This window comes from Sceloporus occidentalis, unplaced genomic scaffold (genome assembly GCF_023333645.1).
Source record: "Sceloporus occidentalis isolate IW3139 unplaced genomic scaffold, rSceOcc1.0.p SCAF_38, whole genome shotgun sequence".
Lineage (NCBI taxonomy): Eukaryota > Metazoa > Chordata > Lepidosauria > Squamata > Phrynosomatidae > Sceloporus > Sceloporus occidentalis.
Genome location: NW_028317018.1, coordinates 5384002 through 5408548, shown reverse-complemented (window position 1 = coordinate 5408548; position 24547 = coordinate 5384002). Strand labels below are relative to the sequence as shown.

The following is a 24547-nucleotide window of genomic DNA, read 5'->3' as shown; positions in this document are numbered from 1 at the left end:
CTAGAATAATGTATGGATAAATTCCAAAAAAATATGTTTGCTAATAGAAATTATACGCAAATGTGTATTTATTGCGTATTCCTGTTGAGATTAGGCCTGTTTTCGTGTGTCAACTGTCTTCACTTGAGCCGCTATTCGGATATGTAAACGTACATATATGCACTCATTTTATGTAAACACATCTTTTTGTCATACTTACAGTAACTGACCGTTTTAAGAAATGTTATGACAGCACCAGTTGAAGATGTCTGGTTTTAGTCCCGAGCTTATTGATTACCTGGAGGGTAAAATATCCTTCGAGGAGTTTGAAAGGCGACGAGAAGAGAGGCAAGCAATTGAGAAAAAGGTAAAATCACAGCTATTCATCATTTTTATATAACTGGCTTACCCTCATCAGGCATTCACACGGAGTTCTTTTGCAACAATTTGTTTTTCCTTCTTGTACTCGCCAGTCAGATGTTGGAAAATATTTTCATGTTTATATAATAGTGATGTCCGGATCATGAACGAATCGTTCATTTGATCCGGTTCTTTTTAGTGATCCGGATGAATCGGTTCACTAGACTGAACGATTCATTTGTAGCGGTTCAGTCTGTGAATCATGCAGCTGTAACCTGATCCTAGAGCTGTGAGTCATCTGCAGAGCACTCAGACACAGACTCTGGGGTCAGGTTACAGCTCATTAATTCACAGAGGAACGATGACTCATAGTCAGAGAGTCGTTCAAAGATTCAAATGATCCGAAGATTCAAATGATTCGAATCTTACAAGGATCCGAATCTTACAGAGATTCGAATCATTCAGAGAATATTACTGATACCATACTTTTATAAATAAATACATTAATAATGTTCACACTGCCCCCAGGATTTAGATTCCCCTGAGTTTGCCCCCCTTTACCTATAACTGCACCTACAGTTAACTTTATTAAATTAATTAAATTAACCCTCAGTCATCAGCATAAAATTAACCCTTATACCCCATCAACCATAACTGCCCCTGAAATTAACCGTAAAGATCCCATTAACCATAACGGCCCCTGAAATTAACCCTAAATACTCCATTAACCATAACTGCCCCTTAATTAATTGCATGTACTCCAGATAAATTACCTAATAAATTGGTATGGTTGATGGGGTCTTTAGTGTTAATTTGGGGGCAGTTATGCTTAATGGGGTGTTTAGAGATAATTTAGGGGCAGCTATGCTTAATGGGGTCTTTAGTGTTAATTTAGGGGCAGTTATGCTTAATGAGGTGTATAGGGTTAATTTGGGGGCAGTTATGCTTAATGGGGTCTTTAGTGTTAATTTAGGGGCAGTTATGCTTAATGAGGTGTTTAGGGTTAATTTGGGGGCAGTTATGCTTAATGGGGTCTTTAGTGTTAATTTAAGGGCATTTATGCTTAATGAGGTGTTTAGGGTTAATTTGGGGGCAGTTATGCTTAATGGGGTGTTTAGTGTTAATTTGGGGGCAGTTATGCTTAACGGGGTGTTTAGGGTTAATTTAGGGGCAGTTATGCTTAATGGGGTGTTTAGGGTTAATTTGGGGGCAGTTATGGTTAATGGGGTGTTAAGGGTTAATTTTAGGGGCAGTCATGGTTGATGGGGTGTTAAGGGTTAATTTTAGGGGCAGTCATGGTTGATGGGGTGTTTAGGGTTAATTTAATGGTGAGGGTTAATTTAATTAATTTAATAAAGTTAGCTTAAGGTGCAGTTGCAGGTAAAGGGGAATGTAAATCCTGGGGGCAGTGATTATTAATGTATTATTTATAACAGTATGGTGATATTATCTGAATGATTAGAATCCCAATGAAGGCAGAGTCGTTCAAAGATCCGGATCTTACAATGATCCGGATCTTACAGTGATCCGGATCACTGTAAGATTCGGATCCCTGTAAGATCCGGATCTTTGAATGACTCTCTGCCTTCATTGACATCACTGGAGGCAGGGGGGAGGATTCATAATGAAAGGGGCGGGGCCAATCGTTAGTGTGCCTGCACGGAGTTACTGGAAAACAGTACCTCCGTGCAGGCACACTGAGTGATCCGAAGATCCGGATCATGAATCGGATCATTTCAGTGAACGAATCGAAATGATCCGATTCACTTTAATGATCCGAACTTCCCATCACTATTATATAAGCTTGCGAGCAGGGCCCTCTATAACTAATGTATCGGTTTGTCATAGTCTGTCAATTCTAGTTTTGCCGTACCCCTTGTATTGTATGAAGCACTGCATAAGTTGCTGTGACTAATAAAATACCGTATTTGCTCGATTATAAGACGACCCCCCAAAATCTGAATATAAATTTAGGAAAAAAAAAAAGAAAAAGCCTGAATATAAGACGACCCTATAGGAAAAAAGTTTTAACTATGTAAACTATGTAAACTATTTTTTTTTAATGAAAGCTATCATTGCTTTATTTAATTTTTATTTCCTTTTATTTTCCAACCTGCCCCCCAGTTATGTACATCTGCCCCCAGGCTTGCCACTCTGCCCCAGAAATGCCTTATACCCCCTATATGCCACCGTGCCCCCTGATATGCCTTTTAACCATCTAAATGCCACTGTGCCCCATGATATGCCTTTTAACCCTCTATATGCCACTGTTCCCCATGATATGCCTTTTGACCCCCTATGTGCCACTCTGCCTCCATAAATACCTTATACCCCTATATGCCACTCTGGCATTTAGGGGGTTAAAAGGCATATTATATGACAGTGGCATATAGGGAGGTATAAGGCACTTCAGGAGGCAGAGTGGCGTATAGAGGGTTAAAAGGCATTTCTGGAGGCAGAGTGTCATAAAGGGGGTTAAAATGCATATCTGGAGGGAGAGTGGCATTAAGGGGGTTAAAAGGCATATCATAGAGCACTCTCCCTACAGAAATGCCTTATGCCCCCCATTTAATACTACCCCCCCAAACTTACCTGTGCTTCCCTGGTGGGTAGTCGGGGCAGCAGGTAGACGTCTACGCAGATCGCGTAGGCAACTTCCGCTGCAGCCGGAAGGAAGTGCCATTAGCAGCGGGAGTTGTCTGCGTCCATCGCGCATACACCGTCCGGCTGTAAGGGAGAATTCCCCGCAGCGGTTCGGGGAACTCTCCCCTCTGACAGCCAGGGAAGGTCTGCACGATGGACGCAAACAACCCCCGCTGCTAACAGTACCTCCTTCCGGCTGCAGCGAAAGTTGCCTATCTGCATAGACGTCTACCTGCTGCCCCGACTACACACCAGGGAGTCAGAAGCACCGGTAAATTTGGGGGGGGGGATCTGGATCTTAATCTTATAGTCAGACCTATTTGAGGTCTAATTATAAGACAACCCCAATTATAAGGCGAGTAAATACGGTAACTTATTCTTATTAATAGTTATTGGGACAGATGAACCCAGGGTAAGACTCACAGAAGACCCGCTTTTCCGTTCTGAAATTATCTTGAGGCAGTGGACTTGCTAACACATAATAATAAAAACTTCTGAGTTGGGTTCAGGCTTGTGTCTGGCACGTTTCTTTGGTATGTAGATTATGTATCATGATTGCAGCTCTTGAACTGGTGTCAATCCCGTCCTGATGTCTTAAATTTATTCAGTTAACCACAGGAGCCCTACAGTGGAGACCTAGACATGTGCTCATTGCAGTGACATTGGGCTTATTCGCTCCTTTTGGATGACCTTGGCTCTGTTGCATACTTTCTTTCAACAGCCTGTATAAGCTGGTTGCCTTATGAGGACAAACCTATAATAGATTCCATTTGTGCACCATGTGCATGCTTATTCGTAGAGAATAAATGAACTCTCTTGTGCTCCTGTGCCAAGGAACCACTCTCCAACTCAGATCCTGCCTGGGTTTGATAATTATGTGTTCATTATTCTATGAACCCCAATTTATGTTGCAAATCCATGGCTAGGTTTTGTTTTTGCTATATTCTTTTTTGATTTCTCTAAACGGAAGTTATTATTTAATTGATAAAAGGATGCATTACAAGCAGAGATTGCTGAATGTGAAGAAGATGATTCTAACATGCCATCAACATCTGGAACTTACCAGTCAAGAAACAGGGCCTCTGATAAGGATGAAGGTAACCGATAATATTTTCAGCATTTGAAATTTGTATAACTTCTTATCTTTATTAACCTCTTTACTGTATCATGCATGTTTCAACCACTAGGATGTTACACTTCTGCCCGCCTTGTTTCCTTTAGGCAGAATGAGGAATCACAAAGTCAACCTTTTCATGCATGGGCACGTCTTACGGGAGGTTGCCCCACCCCTTCAAACTTTATTTTCTGTTGTCAGTATAGCTAGATTTTGTAGAGTGCTAGTAAACACAACACTTAATTCAATTACTAGTTGTCTACATTGTGTCAATCATATTCAATTTAGTACCAAATTTTCATGAACATAACCACCTGCATAGATATAAAGTCATAATTTTTCATTGGAAAATTGATTTTGCGATTATTACTTTTAAATATATTGTTGGGTTTTCTGAGGGTAGTCAGTTTCTTGAGTTCCAAAGACTACATATCACTTAGTATTGTGGAAAACATATTGTTTACTCAGTTTTCTGCAGTCTCAGAGAATTGCACTGCATAGAAGTGATCCACATATTCTGTGCTATGGTAGATGTAGGTTTAAGACTGGTTATCTGGGTACCGAGTAGGTTGCCTTGGTTTTGAAGTACCTTGTAGATACAGCTCTGTGTGCAGTACAGACAATTGTGGTTTTAGGCAGTTTGTGTGGAAAAGGATGTAGGGCTGCAACAACTAATCCATAATAATCGATAATGAAAATCGTTGCCAACGAATTTCATTATCGATTCGTTGAATCGATTTTTAGCGATTATAAAATGAGGGTTTTTTCAGAGCAAACGCTCTGAAAAATACCCCTCATTATATAATCCTACTTACCAGTCCCTCCCTGTAATCACTGTGACAACTGGCCCCGCCCCTTCCTTCTCCCAGAAGGCCAGAACCACATGGCTGTGACACTCATCTAACTGTAAGTATAAAATTAATATTTGGGCTGCTGAAAGTTAGAGGAGGTGGGGGTTAATTTAGGGGCAGTTATGGTTAATTGGGTGTTTAGGGTTAATTTAGGGGCAGTTATGGTTAATGGGGTGTTTAGGGGCAGTTATGGTTAATAGGGTGTTTAGGGTTAATTTAGACAAGAAATGCATTTTATCAAAGTTTTTTTTTATTCTGCTTTTTGTATTTAACATCATTTGTTTATTAAATTATTTTAAATAAATGAAAAATGTACATTCATTTCTTTTATCCAATTAATCGAAAAAATAATCGGCCAACTAATCGATTATGAAAATAATCGTTAGTTGCAGCCCTAAAAGGATGCATTGTGATACTGACTGAAGCATTTGAAATCTAGCAGTTCCTGTCTAGTTCAGATAGACTCGGCTCTCCATAAATGTACAATTGTACATGCCTGGGTCAGTCCTACTAAGTTGTCAATATTAATCAGCTATCTATCATGAATAAAACACTTAAAATCATTTTAAGCCATGTTTTTCTAATCTGTATATTTCGTATTATTTTAATTTCAAGAGGAAACCTCAGATGGAGTAAGTAAGTCAGTCCATCGAGCCTTTGCTTCAATGATCGGAGAAGATGAGAAGGACAATGATGACGAGGAAGATGAAGAATATGATGAGGGTGAATGTCTAGAAGGACAGCCTTCAGCTGGAGATGTCTTTGCCTTGGAGATGGAAATTGATCGTGAAAATAAGAAAATGATGAAAGTATGTTATTCTGTTACACGTCCAAAATGTAGGTCCTCAAAAACAAATTTAAAATGAATTTAAGCATTTATTGTAGGTATCAGAATGTTGAAGCGAAGGAGCAAACGTCCCTTGAAGCTTGCTAACTGTAATGAATGAAAGAACATAAATAAATGAATGTTAATTAAAATGTTATATGTTTACAGATAATTCTGGTTGTTTTGTTTTTCATATAGGCAAGGCGACCTCGCAGTAAACTTCCCAAAGCCTTAAGAGGCTTAATGGGGGAAGCCAATATCAGATTTGCTCGAGGAGAAAAAGAAGAAGCCATATTAATGTGTATGGAAATCATTAGGCAAGGTATGCTGTGAATTCCAATTTAATATTTTAACTTTTATACTTTCCATTGCTCATATAGCAATGACGTGTCTTTCACATAACATGGATTTCTTTTTGTCTCATCATATTCATTGTTTTAGATCTGTAGGGTTTGTTTGTCCCCTTATAGATAGTAGAATAGCAATAGGTCCACTTGGAAGCTACTTTGATGAAACTTAAAGTATGCTATCTTATATAACCATCACATTCCCAAATCATGCATTATACAGTTCATGTTTAATAAATGTAAATATAATGGTGTTCATAGCACTGTATATATCAACTATTTATTCACATAATGTGTATGTCCTCTAGTTTTGTGCATTTTTGGGTGCACAAGGTTGTATGGTATTTGATGACATAAATAAAAATTATATGGAACGTCATAAAGAAAATAGTGTTTTTTGTTGGGTTATAGATTTAATATTTGCATGTCGAATATAATTCTTGGCATCTGCTTTCTTTTTTTTTTAATAATTATTTAAAAAATAGAAAATAGTATTTAGTAATAGTAATAGAAAATTATTTAGAAAATAGTGTTTTGCGCTACTGTGTACACAAGTGACCAGCGGTTCCCGAGGACTGCACCGAGGCAGTCCTCGTGAGCTGCGATCCACCCTTTCTATGGCGGAAGCACGCTATGCTCCATTCAGGTAAAGTGAGTAATGATTGGTCCAAATGCTTGTTGGGTTTTCCAAATTCAGGACACTTACATTAATATATTTGGTGGTATTTTGGTCAACAAATGGTTTGGGGACCATTTTCATAGTAAAATATTAGAAAACCCAAACTTTTTCTAATGTATTATTTGTACAAAATGTTGGACTATATATCTAAAAATTATATCAAAAGAAAGCTCTGTTGAAAAACAATATATAATTTGTTTGCGTGCACAAGAAATTAAAAAGTAGAATCATTGTTAAGGAAACATAGAGTAAATAAGTAGATAAGGGGTTAAATTAGGTTAAAGGCCCCTGCAAATTTACAGATTCAGGATAGCTTTAAGCCTATCCCTCTCAGTAAAGTAAAGCTTCCTTATATCTAAACATTTGACCCTATATTTTTTGAGTATGATCTCTAGGTGTAACATTTCTCCTACTTTCAAATAAGCATTTCTCCTGTACTTTGTTAAAATCATTTATGATTCACATTGCCTCTCTTCTTTCCTCCAAGATCTTTGTCCTTCATTACATTTTTAATCCTGCAAATGAATCACAATGTTAGTAGTTCTCCTCTGAACTCTGTCCAGAATGTTAATATTCTCCTTGTGATGAGGTCTCCAGAACTGTACACAATACTCTAGATGAAGTCTTACCAGATCTGTTAAGTGGCAGAACCACACTTTCTGCTACGTATTCCTCTTGCAATACAACTCAGCTCCTTTATTGCTTTGTTGCATTGATTGTTTTGTTTTTTTGGGGGGGGCGGGGGGTAGACCTTAGAAATAATTACACTTTAAATGGTCAGCCTCAGGTGTCCTGACTTTACATTTGTTCCCATATTTATTTGTTTTTATTGATCAGTTTTATCTTTTTCTTTGTTTTGTAGCGCCTCTTGCTTACGAACCCTTCTCAACTCTTGCGATGATATACGAGGATCAAGGTGATATGGAGAAATCCCTACAGTTTGAACTGATTGCAGCTCATTTGAACCCCAGTGATACAGAAGAATGGGTCAGGCTTGCAGAGATGTCTTTGGAACAAGATAACATTAAGCAAGCAATTTTTTGTTATTCAAAAGGTATGTGACTTTGTTCTACATTTTTCTGTTTGTGTTGTTTTAACACTTTCAGTTCTGGGTTTTGTATTAGTGTTGTTCTATTGTTATATGTAGGTAACAACTTACACTTTACTTTGGTAAGATGTATGTTTCATTTTTTTTCAGGACAAGTCAAGCTATTCTTAAATGCCTAGTGTAACCATACAGAACATTGACTTTATAAAATGTTAGAGATACAAAAAGAGAAAACCAATTACAAGAAGCAGATAAAACATGTTTTTCCACATATATACTTTGACAGGTGGGGGAGACATTGATGATGTTATAATGTCCAACTACTGCATGCACGGAGCAGTTGGCATGTCCTTGAATGCTGCAAGCTGATCCAATAATAGACAGCATGCAGGGATCTTTTTTGTGTTACCATAGTAACTGACAGCAACACATTTTCTTGATGTAGAGAGATGCTGCTGATCTGTCACTGAACGATCATCAGCAATATCTCTTACATTGTTGCATTGTACAAATGAGATATGGATAATGGATATCTTGCTTGTACAGTGAAACATTGTGAGACCACAACTGCAGGTAAAGAAATGTGCTGTTGACAGCCCCACTACAGTATAACAAAGGCTTTCTGTCTTTGTGCTTTTCATGATGGGGAATCGGGAGAATTCCACCACATTTATAAAGGTTGCCAACCACATATCTTGCACAAAATTATATTGCTTTCTGTTATTAAAGAGACACGTATGAGACTTTTTGTGCTGTGAAATAATTCCGCAGGGGAATTTTAAAAAAAAACGTATCTTTTTTTTATTTAAATGTTCAGAACATGACACACTGTTTTAACTACCTTGGCTATTTTATCTTTTTTTTTCATGTTTGTAACATGTTTTACATGCATTCTGATAGGTATCAATACCCTTTTAATGGAGCAGACACGTTAAAAAAGGTTATTTGACATGAAAGTTCTATTTTATGAATTATAGATGTAAAAAAGCTCTGCATGACACCATAGCCCTTTAGCTAGGAAAGCTCTGGGGAGAAAGGACTGCATTAACAACCTGCTTGGCATGCTCATAAGAAGAAGGCCTAGTAGTGCTGTCACAAGAAAGTAGCTATAATGGGAAATAACCAGCATTCTAAATGTAATACTGTTCCAGATCACTGCAAAATGATCAACCCTTTAAGAACCTTTAACTCAGAAAGACCTTTAGTATATTTTAGTACTTGATTATGAATGTGTCATTTCCAGAGCTGCTTCATTATGCTTCTCTTTTTGCCATATAACCTGTCACATCCATTATGTATTCCAATGCTTTGCAAAAAGCATTACCTACTCGGTAAGGGTTACTCAGTATATTTGGCAATTTTGAAATATATGTACACATATATTTGTATTTATTTTCTATTTTCCTGGAATGTGTACATGGAAAAATAATTTATATAAATAATATTAGTTACCTCTCAATGTTAATTTCTGTGTTGGTTATAATTTTACCCCATTATGTGCAAACTAAATGCTTTGTTTGTGGTATATTTTATTTTCAGCACTCAAATATAACCCTACAAATGTTCGTTATTTGTGGGAGAGGTCAAGCCTGTATGAGCAGGTAGGGGAACATAAACTGGCAATGGATGGATATCGCAAGATTTTAAATCTTTTGTCTCCTTCTGATGGTGAAAGATTTATGCAGCTGGCAAGAGATATGGCTAAGTATGCTGTCTTATGTCTTTTTGTTTTGCCAGGATTCTAATACTAAATAAATGTTATGCTATATTTACGTTAAGAGTAGGGCTGAAACAACGAATCGATAAAATCGATAATAATCGATAACGGAAATCGTTGTCGACGATTTCCGTTATCGATTAATCGAGTGATCGATTCGTTGTTGGAGCACTCAGCTCCTTTTACTTACCTCCGCGAGCGTTCCCCGCTTCTGCTACACGCTCTGCAGTCTCTGCCTTCTTTTAGTTACAGATGTGACGCGTTCCGGAGGTAAGTATTCTTCATGTCTGTGCGAATCGCTCTGTGCGAGTGGCTCCATTCGCACAGAGCGATTCGCGGGGGTGGGGGTGGGGTTTCAGGGGATGCAGGGCAGAGTTGGGGTGGGGGGGCAGGCCAGGGTAGGAGACTGAGTGCAGGGCAGAGTGGGGGTGGGGATGCAGGGCAGGGTGTGAGTGTGGGGGCAGGGCAGGAGACTGGGTGCAGGGCAGACTGGGGGTGGGGATGCAGGGTGTGAGTGTGGGTGCAGGGCAGAGTGGGGGTGGGGATGCAGGGCAGGGTGTGAGTGTGGGTGCAGGGCAGAGTGGGTGCAGGGTGTGAGTGGGGGCAGGGCAGAATGTGGGGGCAGGGCTGGGTGCAGGGCAGAGTTGGAGACTGGGTGCAGGGGCACAGTGCAAAGTGCTGGGTGCAAAGTGCCAGGGCTGGGTGCAGAGTGCCAGGGCTGGGTGCAGAGTGCCAGGGCTGGGTGCAGAGTGCCAGGGCTGGGTGCAAAGTGCTGGGTGCAAAGTGCCAGGGCTGGGGCAAAGTGCTGGGTGCAAAGTGCCAGGGCTGGGTGCAAAGTTCTGGGTGCAAAGTGCCAGGGCTGGGTGCAAAGTGCCAGGGCTGGGGCAAAGTGCTGGGTGCAAAGTGCCAGGGCTGGGGCAAAGTGCTGGGTGCAAAGTGCCAGGGCTGGGTGCAAAGTGCTGGGTGCTAAGTGCTGGGTGCAAAGTGCCAGGGCTGGGTGCAAAGTTCTGGGTGCAAAGTGCCAGGGCTGGGTGCAAAGTGCTGGGTGCAAAGTGCCAGGGCTGGGGCAAAGTGCTGGGTGCAAAGTGCCAGGGCTGGGTGCAAAGTTCTGGGTGCAAAGTGCCAGGGCTGGGGCAAAGTGCTGGGTGCAAAGTGCCAGGGCTGGGGCAAAGTGCCAGGGCTGGGTGCAAAGTGCTGGGTGCAAAGTGCTGGGTGCAAAGTGCCAGGGCTGGGGCAAAGTGCTGGGTGCAAAGTGCTGGGTGCAAAGTGCCAGGGCTGGGGCAAAGTGCTGGGTGCAAAGTGCCAGGGCTGGGTGCAAAGTGCTGGGTGCAAAGTGCTGGGTGCAAAGTGCCAGGGCTGGGGCAAAGTTTCTTGAACAGTAATAGTCCACCTCTTTTCAGAATGTTTGGGGTTATTTTGTTTCATAAATATTGTGTTTGGGTTCTTGTACTTTGAAAATATTGTTTTTTATTACATCATAACAAAATAAGAATGTTAATGTAAATTTTAAGTTGTTTTTTAACATCCAGTTCATTAACCCCTTCGCGACCTTTGCCGGTTCAGGACCGTCATGACAGGAAGGTCACTAAATGACCTTTGACGGTCCTGAACCGTCAAAAAATTAAATAAGCTTAGAAAGTGATCAACGATCACTTTCTTCGCTTAAACGGCGTTACTGTAATGCCTCATTTTTACATGTCAATAGCCTCAGCCTTTTAGGCATGGAGTGTGGTGCATGGGAACTTTTCTCACACCGACCTAAAATGCTCTGTTTTTTATTAGCAGCGTAACTGTCTTTTTTTTTGTATACCGAAAAAGCCATGGTGGAAAGGGTCCCTTAAAAAGTTCCTTGTTTTCTGATGAGGGGGTCATGCTCCATTTCAATCGAAGATTTCAGTGGTCCTTCTCCTTGCAGGGACTAAGAAGATCCAGCGAAAGGAAGGGAGGTTTTGCCCCTCAATGGAAAGAAAAGAAGAAGGGGACCTGGTCTCCACCATGGCTTCACTGTCACGATTTTGGCACTAGGGACACCTTTTTCACAGCAGAGCCATTGACTTTGTGGCTTCCTTCCCCCCTTAATTCTAGGAGGAATTAGCGTTGAAGCCCCCAGCCATCCATTCCAGCTGTCCCCTTTTCAGAAAAATTGCAAAAAAAGATATTTAGATCTTGCCTTTTTGGTTTACAGTGCATAGCAATAAACAGAAATTGTTTTACATCATGATTTTAATCCACAGTGGATATATATTTTCCAACACCTATACAGGTGTTAACATCTACATGTATATTTTATAGGACTTATTATGAATCAAATGATGTTGCATCTGCCATTGCTGTGATTGAAGAAGCCTTCTCCAAACACCAAAGTCTTGTAGCAATAGAAGATGTAAACATAGCTGCAGAGTTATACATTTCCAGCAAGCAGTATGACAAAGCATTAGAGGTAGGCTCATATTTAACAGTTTTATATGTGCGCTTTACTCAATTTAGACATCTACAAGTATAACTTGCATAATACTGTGGCGAATATATTACATATAGTTACATAGGCTGAAAAAAGACATGCGTCCATCAAGTTCAGCCTTTCCTATATCTGTTAATTTGTTGCTGTTGATCCAAAAGAAGGCAAAAGCCCCCCCGGTTTTGCTCTTTCCAATTTTGCACTAACCAGGGAAAAAAAATTCCTTCTTGACCCCAAAATGGCAGTCAGATTTCTCCTTGGATCAATAAGCTGTTTCCCCATAATTAAAGATTATATCCCTGAATATTATGTTTTTCCAGGTATCCATCCAGTTGCAGTTTAAACGTCTGTACAGACTCCGATAAAACTACCTCTGCAGGCAGAGAATTCCACATCCTTATTGTCCTTACTTTAAAAAACCCTTTCCTCTGCTTTAGTCTAAATCTCCTTCCTTCCAATCTGAACGCATGACCACGTGTCCTATGCATAGTCCTGTTTATGAACAGATTTCCACACAATGGTTTATATTGGCCCCGAATATATTTATATAATGTTATCATATCCCCTCTGAGGCGATGTTTTTCTAAAGATTATATATATGATCCTTTTATTTATACATACATACACTTGGGGAATTATTATAAGCAAAAGTAAAATGTAATGTTATTTTATTCCTTCCTTAAGGTTATAACACAATTTTCGGGGATAACACTTATAAAGGAGTCTGCCACTTCAGAAAACAGTGCAGGTAATGAACTTGTCGAAGATGACATTATTAAGATACATCTGCCTTACTGTATTTGTAAAGCATTACACTTGTTCACTCTTGTTCCCCTCCAGAAATTGCTGTATGCCATGTTCCAGATGGTATTCCCATAGATATTACAGTCAAAATGATGCTTTGTTTGATTCATCTGAATATTCTTGAGCCAGTCAATGTAAGTAATGGTTGAAATTCAAACTGCAAAAAATATATGAATTTTAGAATGTACCCTTCATTATGTTTTTCACAGCTTCTAAAAAATCACCAAACTACATTATTCTCAACAGTTAACATCCACTGTTTTTTTTGTTTTTGTTTTTGTTTTTTTACCTTTTGCCACTAACTGGCCCATAAAGATATATCATGGCTTTAAAGGGGAACTTCCACCACACTTTTATATCCTTTATGGTGTCGTATGGTTGTAGGGAATATATACTGTATATACGCTATATGGACAAGAGTATTGGGATACTTGACCATTACACCAACAGGGACTTTTATGACATCTTATTCGGAATACATAGACTAATATGAAGTTCGTCCCTCCTTTGCAGCTAAAACAGCTTCCACTTTTCATCCAGGATAGCATTTGTGAGGTCAGGTACTAATGGACAAGAAGGCCTGGCTCGCAATTTCTTTCCAGTTTATCCCAAAGGTGTTCGCTGGGGTTGAGCTCAGGGTTCTGTGTGGGCCAGTCAAGTTCCACACCAAATGCATCCAACCCCGTGTTTATGCACGCACGTTTTTTGCGCTGATTTTAATTCTAGTGGAAGTTTGAAACTCTTCAGCTATGGAATCAAGAGAGCTCTGGCGACTTTTACGAGCCATGCACCTCATCGCTCGGTGACCCAGGTCTTTGACTTTGCCTGGTCCTCTGCTTTGTGGCTGAGTTGCTGCTGTTCCTAAACGCTTCCATTTTCCAATAATACCATGATAACATTTTGTGAACTGACCTATTGCAAAGGTGGCATCCTGTCACAGTACCACGCTTGAATTCACTTGGCTCTACAGAGCGACCCACTTTTTTCACAGATGTTTGTAAATGCAGACTACATTGTTTTATACATGTGGCAATAGGTCTGATTAAAACACCCAAATTAAATAATTAAGAGGTCCCAATACTTGGTAAGTGTATGGTGTTGGAGTGGCTGTGTATGTAAGTGTAGGGCTACCACATTATTACACCCACCCACATCATAATTCATATGTCGTGTCCCCAGCCAACATATGCATACCTTCTTCTATCATCCTATTGTTCTCCTCAATAATTTTTATCCCGTATCATTATCACCCCATATTGCATCTAAATCATCCCCCTAATCACTATACCCAGTATTATTTCCCATCCATACCCTTCCCCAGCATGCCCGATTCATATTTTTGTATGTGTGTGTGTTTATTCCTTTTACCTCCCTGTCCCCAGCCTCTGAGTCTCTCAATCTGCCTGAAGGGGACTGCGACGGTACAGATCTCTTTTACTACTGTCCCTGCAAACACACATATAGAAGGATGACCAGTTCTAAGTGAGGTGGCCTACTGGGAAATTTGGAAAGAGTGCGGTTCAAGAAACTTTGAGAAATAGTATTTAAGTGTGAATTTATGTTTTTTGTTTGTTTGTTGTTTTTTTTTTATCTTTAAAGACTATGTTGACTTCCCTAATGGAGCAGAATCCTGAAGAAATGGGGGATTTGTATCTGGATGTTGCAGAAGCTTTTATTGATGTTGGTGAATATAATTCTGCTTTACCACTGTTGAGCGCTCTAGTGTGCTCAGAAAAATATAATCTAGCAGTGGTATGGCTGCGACACGCAGGTAAAGTCTGTTGCTATTCTTGGCTTGCCTGTAGCTTTATAATACATGTTTAGCATTAGACTTGTGCAAACGGGACAGAATGATTTGCGCAATTTTTTGTTTAGTTTTTGGCCCATTTGTTTGCAGACAACAAAGTTTGTTTCCTACCCTTTCGGTTTAGACAAATATTGGAGGGCGTATCACATAACTCACACTCATTCACTCTCATGGTTTTTCACACACTCGATCACTCTCTCACGCTCTCATTCACTCTCTCACGCTCTCATTCACTCTCTCACGCTCTCATTCACTCTCTCACTCTGTCTCTGAATGTCTCCCTATGTTTTCCACTGACCATTTCTGTGTTCCTTGCTGTGCGGCTCGCCTTCTTCTCTTGTATCTTCTTGTTATTCTGTCTTTGTCCACTTCCCCAAGGAAACCAAGAAGTCAAATGCAAATCCTAAATTTAAATTATAATTTAATTTTCCATGAGTACATAATCCTGTTAAAAGAAAAATTAATACAATTGAGTATTATACTTGAAAGTTTACAGGAGACTAAGAGTATTCATTTGCACACAATCCATCATTTTTAATTATTAATCTTTCTTTCTTTGTAGATTGCTTAAAAGCATTGGGACACATGGAGAAAGCAGCAGAGAGTTACGGCAAGGTGGTAGATATGGCTCCTTTGCACTTGGATGCCAGGATATCTCTGTCAACGCTTCAGCAACAACTTGGTCAGCCAGATAAAGCACTGGAGGCATTAGAACCCATGTATGATCCAGATACACTGGCACAGGATGCAAATGCTGCACAACAGGCAAGTGAACCTAACCGTTGCAAAGTATAATGCACACCACTGCATATCATTGTTGGCTTTGTTTTTTATTGGTTTCTCAAATTGGAAAATACAGTGATGCTTGTTAAAACCGAAGTCTTTTTTTTTGGGGGGGGGGAGTGCATTCTATTTGTTTACGCTGATGATTCTGTATCCCTGTTATGTGCAGGATATCGCATTGGGGTTTGTACACAAAGTGGTACAGAACATCTCCATGGTCCAACAATCAGTGGCGACTCTAGAAACACTATATAGGGGTGGCACACAAGATACCACAGTTAAACTGGGGGGGCATTAATAATTTCCACCATTAAATCATACCACTGAAAAAACACACACACACACACACACACACACACACACACACACACACACACACACACATATATATATATATATTGCCAAAAGTAATGTGCTATGGAATGATACTTTTGTTATTGGACAATACAATACTTGATCATTCAACATGGGAAGCCTGAAGCCACAATTTAGTACGACTAATCCTTGAAATCCTTTAAACAACACAATACCTTAACTTTTCCACTAAATGATTTCAGGGCCTAATATTAGACCCTGCTGCCGATAGCAGGCATAGATCAACACATTAATACACAAACCCATCTTTGCATGTATAGATCAATTGAAATTCACTTGTGATCTCAGCACTGAAGGTATATATCAAATAAACAGAATCAGACATACAAATCCTGTATTTGCAGGTATACAATAATATATGAAATGTAGCATTGCAGGTATAGATCAAATCAATACATGGAAACAGCATTGCAGGTATTAATCAACTGAACAAGACATACAAACCCTGTATTTGCAGGTATACATAAATAATGTATGGAAACATAGCATACCAGATATGGATCTACAGAAGAACACACAAACCCAGCTTTGCAGGTACAGATCAATTGGAATTCACATAAAAACACGGCATTAAAGGTATATTTAAAACCCCCTAAATTACAGGCATAGATCACAGGTTGCACACCCCAACCACACTGCCCACATAGAACCTGGCCAGCACCCAGATAACACACATAAGATTTGCTATCTTTTTCCCCATATACACCCTGCCTGTGCCATCCTGTTCCCCAAGGCTCAAACATCCTGCTAGTGCCATCTTTGCCCTTCCACAACTATACATCTATGATACACACAATCACATTAACTCATTTTCTCCCTCATTCAGGCAATTCATCCACATATTAACTCATGCTCTCCCTCATTCAGACAATTCATCCATGTTAAGAAACTACATCCCTTGGAGCTTCAAATGAGGGGCTACATAAATTTCTAGGACAAAAGTTGAGTGCACAAATAATGATGGAATATGTCGCTTTGGCTTAAAAATATGTTTTTTCTAACTATAGCGACATGTTCATTTGTGTCTTGCGCACTCCAGGTTTGTACTAGAAACACATGCAGCCCCTCATTTGATGCGCCAAGGGATGTGGTTTTTGCAAATGTGTACTTTTTGTGCCATAATTTAACTTCCTACGTGAGCAGTAATGCAAGGCGCTCCAGGGATGATATGGTTACTCACGTACCGCACAGGCTAAATGGCTGATTTTAATAATATTACTCCCTCTACCGTTGGCTAAATTTAACCCCATGATCAAAGGGATCATAGGATTAAAAATTAGTATCGGCCATTTTTAAAAAGGGAATGTGACTTTTTATAGCTATATGATCGCTGTGGTAACATTGGCTACCACAGTGATCATTTAGCTAGAATACGTAAACTTTTTTTTTTTTTTTTAAAGTTAAACTACTTTATGTTTAAATAATTTAATTTGGGGGTCTCTAGGCAATTTTGATCTTTTTTTATCTGCCTTAAGAGACCCCCAAATCATTTTTTTTACATTTTTATTTTTTTTAACTTAATATTTTTTATTCTTTTTTTACAATGGTATATGTTGGGGGTATGTAACTGCTTAGATGCCTGAGATACAGGCATCTAAGCAGCATGCCCCCATACCTCTTTAACTGACAATTGTCAGTTGTTAATAAAGTTGCGCGGTGACGTCATCGCGTAATTGCGCGAGACGTCACCGGGCAGATCGGGTGGCCCCGGTGATGCCCTTCAGTGTGAGGGGCAGATCGCCGGGGTAGGTGGTGATGGAGGTCCACAGACCTCCATCAAGGTAAGATAGTGCTAGTGACGGCATGGTGCCGTTGTTAGCACCTGACTGGGACTGCTAGCGACGGCACCATGCCGTCGTTAGCAGTCAAGGACTGTCCTGGGGGGTTTCAAATTCGGCGGGGGGGCAACAGGGGGGGCAAGGAATAACCTAGGGGGGGCAATTGCCCCCCCTTGCCCCCCTGTAGCGACGCCACTGCCAACAATCTATTGTTAGACCCATCTATGAGGTTTGCTGGGCCAGTGCAAGAGCTGACTGGCAGTAAATATACCATGGCAAATAGTTGGGGGCATGCAAAGGGACAAATACATGTAAATTTAAAGGGACCTCTCAGCTATCATATGCATTCAATTGCTTATGATGGCTGGAGTGTCCCTTTAAATGGCAAACACCTGAGCTACATGAGTACATGAGTATTTGTGGGCCCTCCTGTTTCTGTATGTCATATTGTTATTTTACATGCTAATTATGTCCTGTCTACCACTTGTAATGTGATGTGGAATCTGATGGCACAATATAAAGCAATACATAATAATCTAGAACCTGTGAGGCTCACATTGTTTTTGTGATTGTAGAGTCATATGTAGACAAAGATCAAGCTTCACCACGCAGTTTATAAATAAACTCAATGCCATCATAGGGGCAGCTCTATGTAAAGATTTTATCTCTCTCTTGTGTGCTCTACCCTAAAATAAATGGCACACTATATGTTTACTTCACTGCCAGTTTAATCCTCCTCTCTACTGTTGGCCTGCCGTATACAAATTATAACAGTAACATTAACAATAAGATCAGAGTTGACTAAACCACTTGAAATTTCAATCTTTATCTGGGTGTTACTTTTACAGGAACTCAAATTGCTGCTTCATCGATCAACCCTGCTTTACTCTCAAGGCAAAATGTATGATTATGTGGACACATTACTCACCATGCTTGCCATGCTTTTAAAAGTAAGTTCAATTAAATCTGATTTTGTGTTTAGAAAACATCCATACAGGAAATGTGTGTCAATAAAAGCAAAACCTAAAAATATGACTTGATCACCATTCAAATAGCTGAGTTATCTATAGCTGAGTTATCTATAATAAATGCACAGAATATATACATGTGATTAGTAAAATAAATAAAAATAGTTAAAATAAATAAATAAAATTGTGGTAAGCTTTAATTGTCACCATCAGGGGAACAATCCAGTTCCAACAAAATATAAAAAATGATGTGCACCTGCCTAATGTGGCCTTTTAGTCCCCAAACAACTCAACTGTACTAAGGAGATGTTGCTGAACACATACTGGGGTGCTGTTTGACAGTAACATATGCCAGGAGCTGTAAATTCTTACCTAAAGTACAGTGTGTGTGGGAAAACAACACACAAAAAATTACTACCACTAACTTGACAAAGACTGGTGATAGAATAAGTGCATGGAAGTTAAAATACTAGTATTTGAAATACCGGGGTTGTCTAGTTTTCAAACATATATGGCTTGATGGGGATACCATTGAAGTGCCAGCTTCAAACATATCCCAGATAGGACGTGGGAGCAGAATTGCCAAAAATGGTTTTGAAATAGCAATATGCTACTTGTACTTATTGCCCTATAACTTGCAAAAAAAATGGGTATTTCTCATGTCTGGACAAATATTAGAATCTATTTAGCAGGTTTTTTTCATAGGCTTTTGTAGATGAGTAAAATATTTTTAAAATAAAAGTGAGAAAAGGTCATTTTTTTTCCAATTCTCACCATATATATATATTTTTTTTTTAACAAAACAATATATAATTTGTGTGGGTACACTAAAAGAGAGAGAAGAAACTAAACACGAGCACCACAAAAAATTTTAAAACAGCCATTGTCACGAAGGGTAGAAGAAAAAAAAGCCCTGTATTTTTTCAGCTGTATAAGCCTACATAATTTCACTGGTTTTATACCCTGTATATTTTCCACTGCATTTTAGTGTCTCTCTGTTTTCAGATTGCAATGAACAGAGCACAGGTTTGTTTAATCTCAAGTTCAAAATCAGGGGAGAGACACTTATATCTCATCAAAGTGTCTAGAGATAAAATTTCAGACAACGATGATCAGGACTCTGCAAACTGTGATGCAAAAGGTAATTATTTTCCAGCTTCTGTGGAAGAAGCCAAAAGCATATTTTGTGATGCAGGTAGAATTTTGGAATCTGTGTATAAAGACAAGATAAAATGTAATCTTTGCCTACTGTACTTTAGCTAATCAACTGGAGGAAGCCCCAGCAAATTAGCAGAATGAGGCAGCTGTGAGTGCAATTAATCTCAATGAAATGCTTGTTTTTATACCAGATTGATACGATTTAAGACTGTTTAAAGGAGAGGACCCATGAAAAATGTGGGGGCATTAAGTACAGTGCTGTATATAGTAGTGTAATTTAGTTTTGAAGAAAATGTGGTTTTATTTTATTTAAATCTGAAATCTGTTGTATGTCTGGGTGATTAAAACAGGGTTTGGTTTTGTTTTGTTTTTTTGTTTTTTTAACTACAAGACCATATTATAAAGAGCTTAGTGTGTTTGCTTAGCAGATTGGAATATAACGGAGATACACATGAGCAGCTGCTTAAACGTATGTTAAAACTAGAACTGTTTTTAAAACTCAAAACACTATTTAAACTCATTTTTAATCATATACTAGTAATAAAAATGTCTGGAGCTCCCATTTTAAATGTTTGTGGTGCATTTTAGTGTTGATTTATAGTTTTTTGTTTTAGTTCTTAGACCATTTCCCCCATTTTGAACTGTCAGATTTGTTTATCGCAGTGTACTAAAGTTAATACAACAAATTGTGTTTCCTTTGGCCAATGCACATTCACTTCTGCAGTATGTTTTTCTAACACATCCAATGTTGATTTTGTTTTGTGAGGACTATTTCTGGTTTGTCACTTGTGGTCTGAACAGCTCATGTGGCATCAGTAATTAAATCCAGTGTTTATACATTTAAATTCACTGCAGTGTTCACAAGATTATAATCAATACCTACTTCAAATGGAATTATCATTTATTTTATATATGTAGACAAATAGATGCTTTTGTAAACCTATATTTAGAAATCCCAATGTAATACTTCCAGATTATTTCGCACATTCCATTTGAACAATATTTGCATAATGTTGAAAACAGACCTATTCATACCATGTCATATCTTTATTTATATCTAATGGTTTCATGTGTTCTAATGTTATATACAGCAATATTTGCCATACTTACAAGCGTTTTAAGCAAGGAGGACTGGTGGTATCTTCTTTTGAAGGCAATTTATGCCTTGTGTGACTTGGCCAGATACAAAGAAGGGGAGCTCCTTGTAGATTCCTCGCTGGAGTATTATTCATTCTACGATGACCGACAGAAACGGAAGGAATTAGAATATTTTGGGCTTTCAACTGCAATTCTTGATAAAAACTTTAGGAAAGCTTATAACTACATCAGGTAAATTACTATATATTGCTTAGCTATGTCCACGTAACTAAGTATGTTAATTAAGAGAGAATTATTTATCAAGTAGGACAAATGCCTAACGTGCCCCAGACTCTCAAATAATATTTACTAACACCTACACCTCTTGGAATTAGTAATCTGTTATTACACGTAACTTTTTGGAAATCCTACATTTTTCTCCCTACGTAAACGTGTTTACGAATTAATATAAGCAATATCTACGGTATGTATCAAAACCCACTTTTGGTGTATACCATTGGAAAGGGTATCTTAACTTTTCTTTTGAGATCTGACTCATATGCATTTAGATACATAAAGCTATCATATGAATCTTTTTTTATTATTATTTTAAAGAATAATGTTAATGGAAGATGTAAACAAACCACAGCTTTGGAATATCTTCAATCAAGTCACAATGCATTCCCAAGACGTGAGACATCATCGATTTTGCCTGAGACTAATGCTGAAAAACCCTGAAAATCTTGCTCTGTGTGTCCTTAGTGGTCATAACGCATTTGTGTCTGGAAGTTTCAAACATGCTCTTGGTAAGGATGTTTTGTGGTCAATGAATGTGCTTGTTTTGGACATTAGGGCATGCTGTTACATCTTAAAGTGGCCATAATAACCACTTGGGCTTAATGGTACATCATGTGAATAAGGATACATTGTGCACATGTGCAGACAGTAACACATCACTTCTTATTAAAGGGGGCTGCCTAGCAGACCCAGGGGAAGCATTTTAAGATCATCAGAGGCATATGATCACTAATCACAGTGATCTGTTGTAATCTGTCTCAGTGTTTACCCATTTGCTTATTGTGGATTTTTTACTATGTGAATACATAATTGCATGGTTTTTTTTTTTATTTAGCCCAGTATGTGCAGGCCTTCCGAATGCAGCCCAGTGATCCTTTGCACAGCCTATGCATTGGCTTAACATTCGTTCATATGGCATCACAGAAGTTTGTATTAAAAAGACATGCTTTATTAGTACAGGTATTGTAATTCTTTTTCATTTTGAAACTGTCAACAAATTGCAAATCTGAGAACCGTTTTAACACAATTTGTGTAAAACCTAGTATAGTAAACCATTTCAATCCCATCTACAGTTGACTCATACCTCTTTGATTTATTATGGTTTGAAGTCCCAAAGGGCAATTTCTGAAATCTTTCTGGTTTGCATGTGTGTTTGACAGATATTGTCACAGGCCGGTGATATAATCATACAAGTTATTCTAGAATAAGCAAGGTGCAGGTGTAGTTTGAACCTTGAAAATATGACAAAATCTTTGTGCAAATACATTTGTATTTTTTCTAATGTACATTGTAACATTTTTTTTCTTAGGGGTTTTCATTTCTGAATAAGTATCTTGATCTTCGTGGCCCTTGCCAGGAAACTTACTACAACCTTGGCCGTGCATTGCATCAAATGGGTCTAACTCACTTTGCAATTCACTACTATCAGCAAGCTCTTGAGCTCACACCACTTCAGCTAAAGGTATGTCATATATTAAATATAATACAAATACTACAATAATAAGAGGTATTGCATAGCTTCATCAGTTTTATTCATGCTCACAACATAAACTAGCCAAATTCTGTGACCATGTTTCTGTTACATAGTGTATTACTTGGCTTATACATTTGCAGAAAGAATTGATATAAATAGCTCTGCATAATAAGGGAGATTCCCTGATTGTGGAATGAAAGTAGAAACATCACTATAGATAGTGTGAAGAGACAGGTGTGTCAACTATCTATAAACTGCACATGGTTAGTTATAAAGGCGGGGGCATTTGGTCAGATGATAAAGCCATAAATAAGGACAGCACTTTGGGTAGCTAAAACTGAATAATGGGGTATATAGTTTCAGAGCTTAAAGAAGTAAGGAGACCCTAGAGATGTTTTAAAGAGAAGTATTGGAGAACTAGCATGTTTCTGTTTCCATAGTAAACATCAGGAGAAAATGCTAGCATTTTATTTTAATATGTCCAACACACTAAGCCCTAACGCCTAACGCATAGTGTCACAGGTTTGTTAAGGTAAATCTGTAGAAAAGAACATTCAATTATTCTGCTAAAGCCAGATTCCTGAATTCATTTGAGACAGTTTTAAAGGGGAAGTCTCAAGGAAAAATATTTTTCATGGTAAGCATAAAATACAGTAATTTATTTTGTTCCAATAAACTTCCTTTATTTACACAATGAAAGCTGCCATTATATACAGCTGTTATATTTTGGATGATTTTCTCTGAACAACCCCCACACTGAGCTGATTCTTTATGGCTATGTTGTCCCGTCCTACATAGACTTTGATTAGTCAGAGTGTCTGGCCAGTGATTAACAATGAGCCATTGTATTGTTTTTTCCAAGCATCATGGTAAGCTGTCAAAGTGTTTGTCTAGTAGCTAATACTAACCCAGCTAGAACACAGGCAAGTGGGCAATATGCAGCTGCTTGGAAATTTATCTGAAGCTGATGCTAGTAATAAAACATTTTGGTGTGAGTTCTCCTTTAAAACTTACTGCAGCAAACTCACACTGAAGTAACTGATCATGCTGCATAACCCAAGGGTGTCTTTCCTGTTTGCAGGGAAATTGCTGTGATGTTACCATACCCAACACTAAAGGTTTTGTGGGGTATGGGCAGGGTTTGCCCTCCCACCTGTATAGTTTAGGGAAATTGCAGTTAGAACTCTTTACAGGGCTAAGCTATTGTCACATGTTGGCTTCTTTGTTTTTGCAAATTATGCTGCTAATAGGATGCAGGTATCACAAACAGTAACAGAATAAATAATGTGTGCAATAAATGCAGTGGGTAGCTACAAGACCTGGGATACAATTCCAGTAAATAAGACTCTGGTTCAGGCATGATCTGAGTTGGTTTACATGTTGCAATAATCTGAAGGACCTGCTCTTGGATTTATCCAGCAACAGAAGTATCTAGAGTAACAAGTAGCCATGGATATAGACTGTAAAGGGGATGATGTTTTAAGGAATAAATGTGTTGAGCTATTCTGCAACAGAAAAGACATTTGACTATGGCAGAAATGACTCGTATTAGTACCACCATGCCACATCCTATTATGGTCAATTAAAATGTTCTTTGAACGTGTTAAAAATGACATGTCTATTTATACATATATGTATATGTGTATATGTATGAACATTATTCCACTAAAAGGTATCAAAAACATATTTTGCCAACCAAGTATCACTGTAGAAATGTAGAAAATAAACACAAGAGAACACTCAAATGGAGGTTGGTATCCTGACTGACCTAGTTGAGAAACAAAACATGCTTCAACAATCCTTTGTAAGTATTTTTTTTTTTTGTCAGCTGAAAAATATAGCCCAGTTTCATTCAGCCCTTTTCTGTAACTTTTTTTTTAGGGGATGGATGACGATCAGGTGGACCTTCAGAGAGACATTGCTTTCAATCTGTCGCTCATTTACCAGAGCAGTGGGAATCTACAGATGGCCCGCAGACTGCTATATCTTCACTGTGTCATATGA

At 38.7% G+C, this 24547-nt stretch overlaps 1 protein-coding gene across 1 annotated transcript; it reads left to right on the top strand.

Moving 5' to 3' along the window:
• The first annotated feature begins 244 nt into the window (after window positions 1–244).
• LOC149290661 (general transcription factor 3C polypeptide 3-like) lies at window positions 245–24547 on the top strand. Its single transcript, XM_089488451.1, has 18 exons — window positions 245–346; window positions 3974–4079; window positions 5563–5756; window positions 5972–6095; window positions 7662–7853; window positions 9387–9552; window positions 11857–12004; window positions 12707–12770; window positions 12857–12960; window positions 14426–14597; window positions 15196–15398; window positions 18418–18519; window positions 19543–19678; window positions 20787–21024; window positions 21388–21578; window positions 21905–22029; window positions 22379–22531; window positions 24425–24547. Exons 1-18 carry the CDS (start codon window positions 245–247, stop codon window positions 24545–24547), a joined length of 2643 nt encoding a protein of 880 aa, XP_089344577.1.

Excerpts from the sequence above, each read along its gene's own strand:
- LOC149290661 (XM_089488451.1), top strand. The coding sequence starts at position 245 with ATGTCTGGTTTTAGTCCCGAGCTTATTGATTACCTGGAGGGTAAAATA. Across the intron at positions 6,096-7,661 it reads TATGGAAATCATTAGGCAAG|CGCCTCTTGCTTACGAACCC; the intron begins GTATGCTGTGAA and ends TTTGTTTTGTAG. Across the intron at positions 9,553-11,856 it reads CTGGCAAGAGATATGGCTAA|GACTTATTATGAATCAAATG; the intron begins GTATGCTGTCTT and ends TATATTTTATAG.